We start from the raw sequence: 15336 nt of genomic DNA, 5'->3' as shown, positions 1-15336 counted from the left end.
CGTCTCTGACATTAACTTGAATATTATTAGAAATATTCATTGCACAGTCAGCCAGATGTTCAAATTAGTTTGGCAATTTTGTCTAGCTATCAAGTCCTCACCAAGGACCTGGTATAGGTAGTTTTATGGTGTTACAAGTATTGCAGCAGGATGGAAGCTGTTTCAAGTTAAGCTATCTTTTGCAATTGACCAATGCTGAATTTTTCAATGCCAATAGTGTTCAAATAGTGCTCCAGGTGTCTTGGGATTGCTTCCTAGGCACCTATTACTAATGGTATTGGCCTTGCTTGACTTTGCCACAGTCGTTCTATTTCTATTTGTAGGTCTTTGTATTTTGTTATCTTCCTTAGTTCTTTCTTTTCTATTGCGCTGTCTCCAGGCACTGCCACATCCACCATCCAGCCTTTTTTTGTCTTTCTTATTGACGGTTGTTAAGTCTGAGGTATTACGTGGCAGGTGCCTGTCTGTTTAAATTCGAAAGTCCCAGAGTAATTTATTTTTTTCATTTTCTATGACTTTCTCTATTTTATACTCCCACCAGTTCTTGCTTGCAGGCAATGACATTTCTTGCAGATCTTCCAATGCACCATTGTTGCTACTTTGTCATGCTGTTGCTTGTAACAGTCAATCTGTGCAATCTTCTTGCAGCAGCTTGGCAGTTGTCTATTCCTGTCTTCTCAATTCTGGCTTTGTATGCATTTGACCTTATGGCTTGATCCATTACTCTCTTGGCCTCTATTTTAAACTTTCTTGCTCTTAGCCATTATCAGGTCTTGTTATTATCTGCTTTCCCTGCTATTTTTTTTAATGTATTGGCCATGTAGTGCTTTGTCTTCCCATGCCTTCATTCTATTCTTCATTTTGTCTTTCTTGTAGGCCAGTTTGGTCTCTCCAGTAGTCAGTAAGCCTTCCTAGGATACTAAATTCAGTGCATCTTCTTCATTGTCCTTCAGATACTCCCCCAAAGTTCGGTTTTCTTCTTTAGCCATCTGATATATTTGCAACATTCCACATCCACCTATTTCCTTGGTAGATAGAGTCTATCAAAGGATGCAGGGCATGATTCGTCGTCATTATTTTTCTGGTTTGCCTATCCATTGCTCTTAGTTCTGCTTGAGTCCAGTCCAGTAGTGGGATTCAAAATTTTTTACTATCGGTTCTGTGGGTATGGCTAGAGGGCATGGACATGTGACTAGGTGGGCGTGGCTTTTTTTGCAGCAACTCCCCCTCCCCATTTATGGGGCCTTCTGAGCCTCAGGCAAGCCTCCTGTGGGGGAAGCGTTTTTGCTCCCAGACTTCCCTAGGGCTCAGGAAGGCAGAAAACTTAGCTGGGGGGGGGGGGCGCAACACCCCTCCCATACTTTATTTTGGGGCCTTCTGGGCCTCAGGGAAACCTCCTGGGGGGACAGTTTTGCTCCCAGTAGGTTTCCCTAGGGCTAAGGAAGGCAGAAAACTCAGCCTGGGGGGGCTCGCAGCACCTACCCCGTGCTTCGTTTTGGGGCCTGCTGGGCCTCAGCGAAGCCACCCTTTTTGCTCCCAGAAGAGTTCCGCAGCTGCTAGCACTGGTTGCTCAACCACAGTCCTAACTGATGTAGTCCATTTTTCATCAGATATCCAGGAACTCTAACATCTAGTGTGGACCTTGTTAACCCAGCTGACATCCAAGTCAGTTTGGCTGCCTGAAATTTATGTCTTACCATATTTTTTATGGGAAAGACAATCTTTGTCTGACTCCTCTGATGAGACCTGTCAGGTGGGGCTGAATTTCTGACATAATTCTCATCTTCTTCAGAGCACACAAGCCCCCCAATCACATCAAGGTAGTGCCTCACTGGGGGAATAATAATCATAATAATACCCCCACTCCCAAGGAACTTTACCTTGTAGTGGTGTAGGGGCTTCCCTGTTCTGTTGAAGAGCCATTTAACTATGGTGAAAACACATCAAGTGAATTCTCTGCTGGATCAAATGTTGCCTGAATCAACAAAACTTGCATTGAATACTATGACTTCTGGGTGTTTAGCAAAAAAATATTATACATCACTCAACTCCCTCTGGCAGGCTTAGAGTTGACAGGCAACTGAGAAATGAGTGAAAAAAAACAAAGAAAATCTTCCTTTTCTTCCAGACAAAGGAAGAAAATTATTCAATTGTGGAAGCTTATTATCGATCTGAGGCCACAAAATATGAATTTAAAAATTGCATGTTCAAGATTTGAAAGGAGAATCACCTTGCTTTGGACATCAAGGAAGAAGGACCATTTTGGAACACATGCTCTTCACTAATGAGATTGCAAGCAGAGCAGCTCTGCTCAAGATTTTCCAGACTCACTTTGTGTATTTTGTTGAAGTAACTGATAATAGAGATAATTTAGAATTGGAGCAACAAGTAGTGGAAAAAAGGAAGGAAATCAGAGAATCGGATAACGAACAAGAAGCATGAGCTGGATTAGATCTTGAACCAACAGCTAAAGCCAAATTAGGAAGAGAAGTTTGGCTAAATTATTGAAGAACATGAATAAAGCTGTCCAGACTATTATTCCAACAGAAACATAAGCTCAAACCAATCAGGTAAGCTATGCAGCAGTTTAGCACTGAGAAAGGGGCAAGGACTGCTGTTAAGGCAGGAAAAATTGTTGAAGATGATGGGTTCAAACTTGATAATGAAGAGTTGATAAAAGAAGTAACACCAGAAGCGAGATACAAGCCCTTAGGAACAGTGGTGGGATTCAGCCGTTTCACACAGGTTTTGGCAAACAAGTTGTTAAATTACCCCCACCCACCCCTCATGGATCTTGGGTGCTGTGCTGCAGTGGAGAAATGGGCAATGGAGTAACCAGCATGAGGTATGGAGGAGACCACTTTCCCTCTTTCTTCTCCCTGCTCCTCCTCCTTCCCGCATGCCAGCTGCTCTGTTGCCCATTTTTCTATTGCAGCTCAGCACAGCACAGCGCCCAGATCCACTTTGATAGTGGTGTGTGTGTGTGTGTGTGTGTGTGTGTGTGTGTGTGTGTGTGTGTAATTTAACAACAGGTTCGCCCAGGGTCAGGTTGGGCCATGCCTCCCATGACAGCCAACCTGACCCTGGGTGAACTGGTTGTTTAATTATTGGAATCCCACCACTGCTTAGGAGTTTTGGAAGCTTCTGACCCGTTGCACACCAAGTCAAGGAAGCTACTTCAACAAAATACATAAAGCAAATCTGGAAAATCTTGAGATCAAAGCTGAGTGGAGGAAATGTCATAAAGACAATTAACACCTGGGCAGTGCCTGTAATGTGATAGTCAACTGGAATAATTGATTGGAGTCAGCTAGAACTTGATACCTCGGATTGAAAGACAAGGAAACTAATGATAATGCACCATGCTCTGCACCCCAAAATATTGATCAATTGTATTGCAAGAGGACTCTTACAAAAAAATTGTGGAAAAGGAAAAAGCAGCTTAAATGACTATTACTTTTTTAAAAGCAAGAGCCTCTGTTTCTGCTGAAGATGAACGAAACAATGAGACTGAAAGCAGAATATCAAAACGAAACAATTGAGCATCAAGTTTCTAACTGGTAAAGAAACCTTTGCACAATCAATAACTGAAGGGCATTGAAGGAAAGGTGGATACAAAGCTAACATGGAGCTTGTTGAATTCAGGGGTGCTGAAGAAAAACACTGAATATTTCATTTGGCTGCCCAAGAGCAAGTCCTGCAGACCAAATTCATTAAAGCAGAAATTCAACCTGTCAGTAACAACAGTGAATGCTGCTTATGCAATGAGAAAGATGAAACACTGGGTCACCTTTACTATAGCCACCAACAGTGGCTGCAGCAAAATCTCACTGATTATCCACGACATCATGATCAAGTTGCCAAAATCATTCATTGGAAACCTTGACAGAAGTTTGGGTTCAAATGCAGCAAAAATTACTGGGAACACCAAACTGGCAGTTCTTGAAAATGAACAAATCAAGGTCCTGTGAGATTTTTGAATCTAAACAGACAGACATCTGGCCCACAACACACTTGGTATCACTATTGTGGTATTAGAAGAAATATCCTTCTGGGTTCAGTTCCAAGTGGGGGAAAAAACATGGAGACTGTTTGGAAAGATGGTTTAATGGTGGACAGGTTCACATGCCTTGGAGCTCTTGTGAAGAAAAGGAAAGATATGCTGAGAGTCCCTGGGTTTTATACCTTCTCTGGCATTGAACTTCCTGGAGCACAGGAAGAGTATCCGGATTGGTTGCTGTCAGAGGTCATAGCTAGCTTTGTAGGTTGTTTGTGTGCTAGGTTTGGTTGAAACTTGGTGGGTGATGCAATGAAGGGCAATTAAATGGCTCTGCCTGAAGGAGGTATATTTTTGTTATGTAGAATAGACTGGCCCAGCCTTAATGGCCCATTAACAAAGGTGGAAGGGCTGAGTTTCTGCCTCTCTGAGTTTCTACTGCTCTTTTAGGGAAAATAATCTGCCTTTTAAATACATCCTAAAATATTTCATTTTCCTAGGAGAGGGGTGGGTTTTAACGTCCAATGGTAGAAAACAAAAGAAAAACAGTGATATTGCAATACCAGATGATGCACAAATTGAAGAAAAACAATTAAAAAAAACAAAATACCGTGATCTGCAAATTGAAGTTGAGTGATTCTGGAGGAAGAAATCAATTGTACCAATAGTAACAGGAGCGCTTGGAGCAATACCCAAAGGGCTGCCTAGATACGTGGAAATTTTGAAATTACCAGATCTGAATATTCTGACATTGCAAAAAACCACCTTACTCAGAACTGCCTATATACTCAGACGTTACCGTAACAACCCTTAGGTCCTTGGTAAGGACTTGAACGTTAAGTTTTTTACCAGTCCCAGATAGTGAATCGAATTGAGGATTAAATATTAAATAATAATAATTAATAAAATAATAATAACTATAATAATATGATGGTGGTGATGATGATGATACTACATGATTTCACACCATATCTAATAAGGGTGATTCTTTTTTTTACTTTGGAGGCAAAGATATCTTCATGACAGAGGAACAAAAAAAATACTACAATGCCATGAAGAAACTAGGTTCAAAAAAACCAGTGAAGCCCATCCCACGGCCCCAGGTATGCCATTCTCAAAATACAAGTCTATGGTCAGTGTCCATGGGAAATTTTTCTCAGACCTCACCGCCTCCTTGTATTTAGATTCAAAAGCTATTTTGGATAAATATCTATCAGAGATCCCTAATGTAATAATCCATATTCTAACTGCAGCTAGATTAGCGTTTGCCCAATGTTGGAAATCACCTCATACACCTTCAGAGCAAATGGTTATTCAGAAAATTTGTGAGTGTGCCAAAATGGATAAACTAACAATAGCGTTAAAAAACAAAGAGTCCTCAACATTTTACGACAACTGGGACTCATGGTATAATTGGCTTACATAGAGACAAATTATGTAAATGATAAAAAGTAACTTAAAGATAATGGAAAAGAGGAGTAGATTGGATATGACGAAGAGAAATGATCCTTACAGACAGTCACAAAAAGATATCATTCGTTTTTAATTGTATTTTCTACCCTATTCTCCCTCCCCTTCCCTTCCCTTCTCTCCCTCTATATCGTTTCTCTTCCCCACAACCGGCCTTTATCCGGTGTGTTAGGCTGGGTGTTTTCCTTCTTTCCCCCTAGCCGTTTTCTTTCTATTTTGTAAATGTATTGTCGATGTGTTTTTAAATTGTAAATTCAATAAAATCTATTTTAAAAAAAATAGATTCAAAAGCTAATCGAACTAGTCAGAATATTAATTTTGCCTCACTAAATAATAACATTATATTATTTCCACAGTTTAGTGACCTTTCTTAACTATAAAGAAACAAACAGAATAAGAGTTGCATGCAAAACTAAGTTAGTTTGCAAAAGTCAGTCATTTCTTAATTTAAGTCAAAATTTCTATAGGAAATAAAGGAGCACAATCAATCTTTGATTTAATGGACACTGGCAGGTTAGGTTTTGGACACAACTGGCAAAAGCTCTCATACAATGTGTTTCTGCAGATGCGTAACATCCCATTTGGATTCTCCCATTAGTCTGGGAAATTGAGAATTTACTGTACAAGACTCTGGGGATCATAAAAATAAAGATTACATCTGTCAATACATAACCTTTTAAAATTATGTCAACTGCTGTGAAATCTATCTTTCAGAAGGTAAACATGAAGAAAAAAAATGAGGTCAGGTTCCTAACAAGTTTTCATATACCTTTAATTGATCACTATCATTTTCTAACAACTTTTTCTATCTCCTTCTTTCTTTTGCATCCAAGTTTCTTTTTCCTGGATTCTAAGTTCTCCATTTCCTACTGTTTTCTAATACCAGCATCTGACTTTTATCTGCCCATGATATATACTGCAATGATTTTTATAGATGCATTATAGACAATTGTGAAATTGAGTACTGTATATTAATGGTTCCTACAGAGGCAAACAGATATTATAAGTGATTCCAGGTAATTCCTTAGATCATTATCTCTCACCAAGGCCCCATGGCTCAGATCTTAGAGTGATATATAGTGATATCACCACAAATACTGAGATTAAAATATTTCAGTTTACTTTGTAGAAGTTAGGGAATATTAAGGGTGAAATAGAATGAATTAGATATTACAAGAAGTATCATAGCCCAATATTAGCCATTTTCTCATATAAAGTTCAAGAGCATTATCTCAGAAAGTTCTTGTTATGTCTGTGGAACTGGTTGGAGTTCCCAACCAGGTCCGCTGTTTGAGCGGGAGCATCAGCCGCTCCCATTGGCTGGCTCCGTTTGACAGTCGGCTATAAAAGCCGGCTGTCGAGCAGAGCCAGCCCCGTTGTCTCCGGCTTGTCTGCTAGTTAGCAAGCAGACGCGACAACCCTTTATTCTCTGCAATAAAGCCTTGTTCGTTGTACGCTCTGGTTCCTGCCTCTTCCTTTCCATCGCTCTACAACACTGGCGACGAGGATGGGATACGGTCGAAGGCTAACCAGACGCGTTTGCTGCAAAGAGCTGTAGTCACTGATGAGCGAAATCACGAGCGCTGAAGCCGCAGCCGCCAACGCTCACAAAGAGCGCGAAATTCAAAAAACCGCCATTGTCTTGAGCTGAATTCACTGAAGCGAGCCACGGGCGCTGTAGCCGCAGCCGCCGGCGCTCACAAAGAGCGCGTAATTCAAAAGAGCTCCGTAGCCTAGAGAGACAGTCACAGCCTGCGCTCTTTTAAGAGCGCGAGTTCAAAAGACGACTGAAGAAGACGAACCCTGCATTTTCGCAATGAATGCTAATCCAGCATTCCCACCATTCAAGCCCAACGAGGAAACGTGGGACTCCTACAAAAATCATTTCAGCCATTTCCTCGATGCCATCGGGTTAGCTGACGCTGCTGAACATAGGAAGAAGTCCTATTTCCTCAGCTATTGTGGGGCTGCAGTTTTTGACACCGCTACAGCGTTAGTCGCACCACGCGCTATCAGAAGCGTCCCATGGGATGAACTACAAGAAATCCTCTCCAACCACTACTCGCCAAAACCTTCCCAGATAGCCAGAAGGTACGCCTTCAGAATTAGGAAACAGGCAGAGGGGGAGACAATCAACGAGTATATGGCAGCCCTGAGGACAGCTGCCTTGCAGTGCGGTTTCAAAGACTATTTAGAAGACATGTTGTTGGATCAGATCGTCTGTGGGGTTAGAGACCTGAGACTCCAAAGACGTTTACTGGCAAAAAAGGACTTGAATCTATCCCTAGCCATGGAGGAAGCCCTAGCTGCTGAGCTCTCTGCCCAATCAGCAGCTGAGATTCAAGGCACTCCATTAAAGCCCAGCAGTTCCACCATCCATTCAGAAGAAGTCCTCAGTGAAGAAGACCCCACAGACCCATCAGACGTTAACCGCCTTAAACATCAGAAACCTTCACAGGTAGGAGCGGGGCAAAGAAACAACTTCGCCCCCAAACAACCTTCCGTTTGCCTAACCTGCGGAGGCTCCCACTCTAGGGCATCCTGCAGGTTTAGAAACGCCATCTGCCTGAATTGCCAAAAGAAGGGTCACCTCGCTAGAGTCTGCCAAGCAGGGCGCACCTTGCCTCAAAGACCTCCACCACCTTCTAATTCCCAAAGGCAAGTGGAGGACTGCTATACCTGCTACCACGCTAACCATACTTCCCAAACCCCTGATAAAATCAAAATTTCTGTTTTCCTAGAAGGTAAACCTTGCAGGATGGAGGTAGACACGGGATCTGCCCTCTCAATCATCTCCTGGAAAACCCTGAAGAAGATCCAGCCCAGACTGTCAAAGAAGCAGCTACAAAGATGCCACCTGACGCTGCGGGACTACCAGGGCAAGAACATTCCTGTCCTCGGGAAAGGCAAGTTTCTCGTGCAATTCCAAGCCTTTAAAGGCCATTTGCCTTTAGTGGTTGTTAATGGTGCCCTCCCCAGCCTGTTGGGGCTAGATTGGTTTCCCTCCCTCGGCCTTAGTGTAACTGGGATCCATGCTGTCTCAACTTCTGACGTAGATACATTATTTTCAGATTATTCTGATGTGTTTAGCAACGAGCTGGGTTGCTATTCTGGCACCCCCATCTCGTTTTCTGTAGACCCCCAGGCAATCCCTCTTCGCCTAAAGCCAAGCAGGGTGCCTTTCGCCATCCGTCCCAAATTGGACGCAGAATTAGATAAGCTACTTAAGCAACGGGTGTTAGAACCTACTGATTTTGCCAAATGGGAGACCCCCATAGTCACCCCACTCAAGAAGGATGGCAGTTTAAGAATCTGCGCAGACTACAAAACCACACTCAACCGTTATCTACAGGTCAGCGCATACCCTGTCCCAGTTATTCAGCACCTGTTACACACTTTCGAACCTGGCACCATTTTCGCCAAGTTAGACATGTCCCAGGCATACCAACAGTTCCCTGTTGATGATCAGACAGCTGAATTACAAACCATAGTCACCCATAGAGGGGCATTCAAGTGTAAACGCCTCCAATTCGGCGTAAGTGTGGCCCCGGGTATATTCCAGTCACTCATGGAAAGAATTCTCCAAGGTCTCCCAGGGGTGGTTCCTTATTTCGATGACATCTTAGTCTCAGCTATTAACCAACCTCAACTCATACAGAGGGTCAGGGCGGTTCTAGAGAAGTTTAGGCAGCATGGCCTCAAGCTTAAAAGGGAGAAGTGCGCCATCGCCACTAGGCAAGTGGACTTTCTGGGTTATAGGATAGACGCCTCTGGCATCCACCCAATTGAGTCCAAGGTACAAGCCATCCATGAGGCACCCACACCAACTAACAAGACGGAGCTCCAAGCTTTTCTGGGGCTACTAAACTTTTACGCCTCATTTCTCCCGCACAAAGCATCTGTCGCTGAACCCTTACATAGACTGTTAGATAAAGACTCACCATGGCATTGGGGACCCAAAGAAGCCCATGCCTTCAAGTCAGTCAAATCCTTACTCACATCGGAGGCAGTCTTAATTCAGTTTGATCAACGCCTTCCCCTGGTCCTAGCTGCTGACGCATCCCCTTTTGGGATTGGGGCTGTCCTAAGCCACAGACTTCCCAACGGTTCCGAGGCACCAATTGCCTTCTTCTCTAGGACCTTCTCTACGGCAGAAAGGAACTACAGTCAAATAGATAAAGAGGCCCTGGCCGCGGTTGCTGCAGTTAAAAAGTTCCATGAATTTTTGTTCGGGCACCATTTTGAACTTGTGACTGACCATAAACCTCTCCTGGGACTCTTATCTGGAGATAAGCAAACCCCGCAGGTACTTTCACCCAGAATGACCAGATGGACCTTGTTTCTGGCCGCTTACTCATTCAAATTGGTGCATCGACCGGGCAAGAACTTGAGTCACGCCGATGCCCTTAGTCGCTGCCCCCTACCAGTCCCAGTCGAAGACCCAGCACCGATTCACGCCATTTTTGAGGTCAACGAACTCAAACTGCCAGTGACAGCTGAGGACATCGCTGCGCACTCAAAAAAAGACAGGATAATTGCCCAGGTTCTGGACTGGGTGGGAAGGGGGTGGCCGGAAACTCAATGTACAGTTGACTTTGCTCCTTTTAAAACCCGTCAGCAGGAACTGTCGAAGCTACAGGGATGTCTATTGTGGGGTACAAGAGTAGTCATTCCAGCCTCCCTTCGTGTACCCATCCTGAAGGTGCTTCACGAGGGCCACCCGGGCATTGTAAGGATGAAGGCTCTGGCCCGCAGCTACGTTTGGTGGCCCGGCATGGACGCCCAAATCGCCAGCTGGGTAAGCTCATGCCAACCTTGCCAAGAAACCAGGGCTGCCCCACCTGCTGCCACGCCCACCAGGTGGGAAAGTGCTAGTGCCCCTTGGTCTCGCCTGCACATCGACCTGGCTGGACCGGTGCATGGCAGGACCTTCTTGGTGGTCGTGGACTCCTACTCAAAGTGGATAGACTTGGCCCTGCTTCCCACGACCACCACCCAGGCCATAGTTAAAGCCCTGACCCGTTTATTTGCCACCCATGGACTTCCTGACATGCTGGTGTCTGACAATGGCCCGCAGTTCACATCATGTGAGTTCAGTATGTACGTTGCTAACTTGGGCATCAGACACATCCTTACAGCTCCCTTTCACCCCGCTAGCAACGGGATGGCTGAGAGAGCAGTCAGGTCAGCCAAGGAGGCACTCGCCAGGTTTGGCCAGGAAAACTGGCACTCCAAGCTGTCCCGTTACCTTCTCAGCCAACATACGACGCCTTGTACCACTACTAACAAATCCCCTGCCGAACTCTTGATGGGGAGACGCCTTAGGACCACCCTGGACAGGTTACACCCCCACTACTGCCCAGACACCCCTTTAGGGTCTGACAGTCTAGTCAGAGACTTTGCCTTGCAAGACCTGGTGTACGCCAGGAACTATGCGGGGGATCCTTTGTGGGTACCAGGTCGAGTCGTGTCAGTCACAGGTCCAAGATCCTACAGGATCCTCCTGGAAGATGGACGCTTGTGGCGGAGACACGTGGACCAACTCACAAGGCGACGGAGAAGTGCGGCCGATACTGACCCAACCCAACCAGCCAGCACCAGAGTCTCCCTACCGGTGCCAGACGGAAGCTCCCTGCGGGACCCGGTCTTCCCCGTCGATCAGGAGGGTTTGCTGGAGGACCCAAGTTTCCGGCTAGAATCACCGAACCAACAGCAGAGCGAGCCAGTTTGCCAACTGGACCTAGCGACCCACCCAGGTCAGCCCGAACAGGGGGACTCGCCGAACTCTCAGGACACTACACCAGGTCAAGCCCATGCCCCAACGACCGTCGAGGCATGTCCCGAGGGCCTGGACTTGACACCAGCCAACAGTTTACCCGAGCTGCGACGTTCTGGTCGCCAGCGCAGACAACCTACTTACCTACAGGACTACGCATGTTCCCAGCTGGGGGAAAGGAGTGTTATGTCTGTGGAACTGGTTGGAGTTCCCAACCAGGTCCGCTGTTTGAGCGGGAGCATCAGCTGCTCCCATTGGCTGGCTCTGTTTGACAGTCGGCTATAAAAGCCGGCTGTCGAGCAGAGCCAGCCCCGTTGTCACCGGCTAGTCTGCTAGTTAGCAAGCAGACGCGACAACCCTTTATTCTCTGCAATAAAGCCTTGTTCGTTGTACGCTCTGGTTCCTGCCCCTTCCTTTCCATCGCTCTACAACAGTTCTGAAGTCCACTGAATGGACTAAGTCACCTATCCCTCTCTTAGGAAATCTCACAAGTCACAGGAGTCAGGTATCTTAGAAACAACGATGAGATTCTAGAGCTCAAAACATTAGGATTTTTTTTAAAAAATAATTCAGAGTCAAGAGACTTATTTTTTCTTTTAAAAAGTAATGTTTGCTACTTTTTGTGTCTTCCAAGTAGCTTCAAGGCAGTAACAATTGGAAAATTTTACTTTTGAGTGCCCATGTACAAAGGAAATTGAAATTGAAATTGAGCTAACAAATTGTACCAAATAACAATTGTAATCATTATTGCTAAAATGTATTCCCACTTTCCCCTTAACAGAGCTTGAATATACTATCGACGGATGGAGGTTGTGATAAGATATTCCTGCTCTACAAAACAAGCAAAATAATTATATCAGAGTTTATCTGTTGCCTCTATTACTTGGCAGGGGAGTTTTCCATTCCTTCTCCTACTTCATCCATCCTCTGGAATATAATCCATTTGATTTCTTATCTAGACACTTCCAAATCTCTCCAATTATTAAAAGAATAACAGTGAATTTTTTTTGCTGTTCATAGGCAATCTACATTTCTGATTATGAAACTAGAAAACTTCATGACTATAAATGAGGTCTACAATTCAATCTACATTCTGCTTCTGTCCTTTAAAAAGGGATGTTTTGGATCATTCTTTTTATATCCTGCTATTTATCATGTCTATGCATTACTCTGGGAGCTATTCCTTATCCAAACAAATGACAAATTTGAGCAAGTAATCATTTTTTCTTGCCATGTCTTCATATTGTTGCCTTCATCTCATGCCCAATGCATACTACTTAAAATTATCTTTAGCAATTCTAGTTTAAACCAGAATCACCAAGTGGGAAGGGATCTTGGAGGTCTTCTTGTCCAACCTCCGACTTAACCGGGATATCCTATACTATTTTTGACAAAGGGCCGTCCAATCTCTTCTTAAAACTTCCAATGATAGAGCAGTCACCACTTCTGGAGGCAAGCCATTCCATTGATTCATTGTTCTCACTGACAGGAAATTTATGTTCTTTATTGATCTCTGCACTCTTTCTACAGTCTCAACATCTTTTTTATATTGTGGAGACCAAACTTGGGCACAGTTATTCAAAGTGTGGTCTTAGCATTACAGTACAAAAGGTACAAACACTTCACATGATCTTTATACTATTTCTCTGTTAATACAACCTAAAATTGCATTGGCCTTTTTTGACCACCATTGCACATTGCTGGCTCATATTTAATTGATTGTCCACCAGGTCTCCGAGATCCTTTTTGCAGTCACTGCTGTTTAGGTACCGCCTATTCTACACCTATGCATTTGGTTTTTCTTGCCTAAATGTAAAACTTATTTTTCTCACCACCGAATAACATTTTGGGATAGGGCCCAGTGTTCAAGTCTCAAGATCCTTCTGGATCTTGAACCTATCTTCTAAAGTTGGCATGTTGTTGGCAATTCCCCCAAGCTTGGTGTTATCTGCAAATTTATGAATTCCTGCTCTATCCATTCATTTAATCATGTTGAAGAGTATTCGGCCTGAGACAGAACTTTGAGATACCCCACTGCTTACTTCCTTCCATGTAGAAACAGTTCCATTAAAAACTACACAATGAGCATGATTGATCAGCCAGTTACCTATCCATCTATGCCATATTTTTCTATCTTACCAAGAGGTAGGCTATGATCCGTTTTACCAAATGCCTTAGAGAAATCCAAATATACTATGTCCACCTCATTTCACTGGTCCACTAATTTAATCACTTTGTCAAATAATGCTATAAGGTTTGTCTGACATGACCTGTTTTGGACAAACCCACAATGGCTTCTAATAATAGCTTTGCTTGTTTTTAAATGTTAGCAGATCCACTGCTTATTTTTTTCCTGGAGCATCCCTAGCATTGATGCTGGATTGATAGATCTGTAGTTTTCTGAGTGGGTTCATTTTATTTCTTTTTGAAAGATTGGAACTACATTTGCTCCTTTTCAGTAATTCTCCAATGCTCCAAGATTTTTGAAAGATGTGGTTCATTGTTTCTGAGATCACATCTGCCAGCTCCTTCAGAACCCTGGAATATAATACTGTACATCTGCTCCTAATGATTTGAATTTACACTCAAGTTGATAGATGTTGCCTTATCATGTTCTTGCCTATTTTGATTTGTATTCCTAATCTGCCTTTTATGGTACTGTTTTTGTTTGGTTGAACATTTCTTCCTTTTGTAAAGACAGAAGCAAAGAATGAATTAAGCAATTCTGCTTTCTCCCTGCTGCCTATTATCTTCTTGCCATCTTCTCCCAATAGTGAACCAATCATTTCCTTGAATTTTTCTTGTTTTCTATATGTCGAAAGAATCTTTTTTATTATATATTATAACATTTATCGAAAGTCTTAGTTCATTCTGGGCCTTAGTTTTCCTGACTTCATCTTTGCAGATATAGATAGAGGATAGATAGATACAGATAGATTGATTCTGGCCACTGTATATTGCTAATTCTGCCACTTTTATAGAACTCCTTGGACTTTTGCTATCAGCACCATCACTCTCTGGCAGCACTGGCTAACCTCTTTAGCATTGTGTCCTGCTTCATTCCATGGCCATCTTCAACAGGCTTAAACTTTAGTCAGGTTTTTTTTTTTTAAGACAGATTTATTGGTGTTCCAGAAGAAGGCTAGATCTGATTTCAGAAATAGCCCAACTGATAGGTCACAGGCATGGAGAAGGAGGAATGAGACAATCACAGTGGTGAGATTGATATAGATGGGTGGGTGTGGCCAGGTGGGCACAGAAGAGTGGCCGTGGCTGGCTCGGTACTGCTGACTCAGCACTGCCAACTTGGCGCAGATAGGTAGGCAGGGACAAGTGAGCATGGCCAAGTACGGTAGATACAAATGGGTGGTGCAGATGGGTGGGCAAGGCTGGGTTAGCATAGAACAAATCGAAACTGTCAACTCTTAAAACATTCCTATGCCTGTTTTAGTAGTTGCCATTTTAAAAAAGGGGGGGAGGGGAGAGGAAGGAAATCTGGAAGAGCAGTTGAAAGCAAAAATACATTCCAACTCTAATCTTTAAAAGATTGTAAGCCTGCGAATATATATAATTGGAGAACGTGAATGATGACACCGAGTCTGTGAACGTGCTCAGTTGGAGAATCTGGTTTATGAGACACCCAGGGGGAAAGGGAGAAACTGGTCACAGGTGACTGTAAATTACGTTTGCCAGACTTGGCTGTATACAGGACAGTGCCAGTATGTTGCCTCTAATGAATCCTTTGATGTTTTTTGAAGTTTGGCTCGAGAATCATGATTTAATTAGAGCGATTGCTGGAATCCTAATAAGATATGGGAACAGCTCAGTGTCCCACCAGCTCTTTGCCTCTCCATTCTGAGTTTGAGGACTTTTGTATGCATTTGTGCTGGGAAGCTGCCATTTGCACCTGGGGAGAAGGATATGTCCTTTGGCATGCTGGGTGCTCACATGTATGTGTGTGCGTGCACGCGCGCGCGCGCACACACACACACACACACACACACACACACACACACTATTCCAAGCTTGGGGATTTGCCTCATTCTGGCACCACAAGTTGCAGTAAGAGGCAGATCGTGGACCAGCAGGGAGT

The 15336-nt window shown here is 43.7% G+C and overlaps 1 protein-coding gene across 1 annotated transcript in view; it reads left to right on the top strand.

Moving 5' to 3' along the window:
* The window catches only part of LOC113453650 (sodium channel protein type 4 subunit alpha-like), a 137403-nt gene that overhangs the window by 21616 nt on the left and 100451 nt on the right, over window positions 1–15336 (top strand). Inside the window, exon 8 of the mRNA XM_087919163.1 lies at window positions 4996–5100. Coding sequence (XP_087775289.1) covers window positions 4996–5100 — 105 coding nt within the window. The remainder of the gene's footprint in view (window positions 1–4995; window positions 5101–15336) is intronic.

Source organism: Pseudonaja textilis, unplaced genomic scaffold (assembly GCF_049901715.1).
Source record: "Pseudonaja textilis isolate UNSWEBS1 unplaced genomic scaffold, rPseTex1.2 PTEXSCF33, whole genome shotgun sequence".
Taxonomy (NCBI): domain Eukaryota; kingdom Metazoa; phylum Chordata; class Lepidosauria; order Squamata; family Elapidae; genus Pseudonaja; species Pseudonaja textilis.
This window is presented reverse-complemented; position numbering and strand designations above follow the sequence as displayed.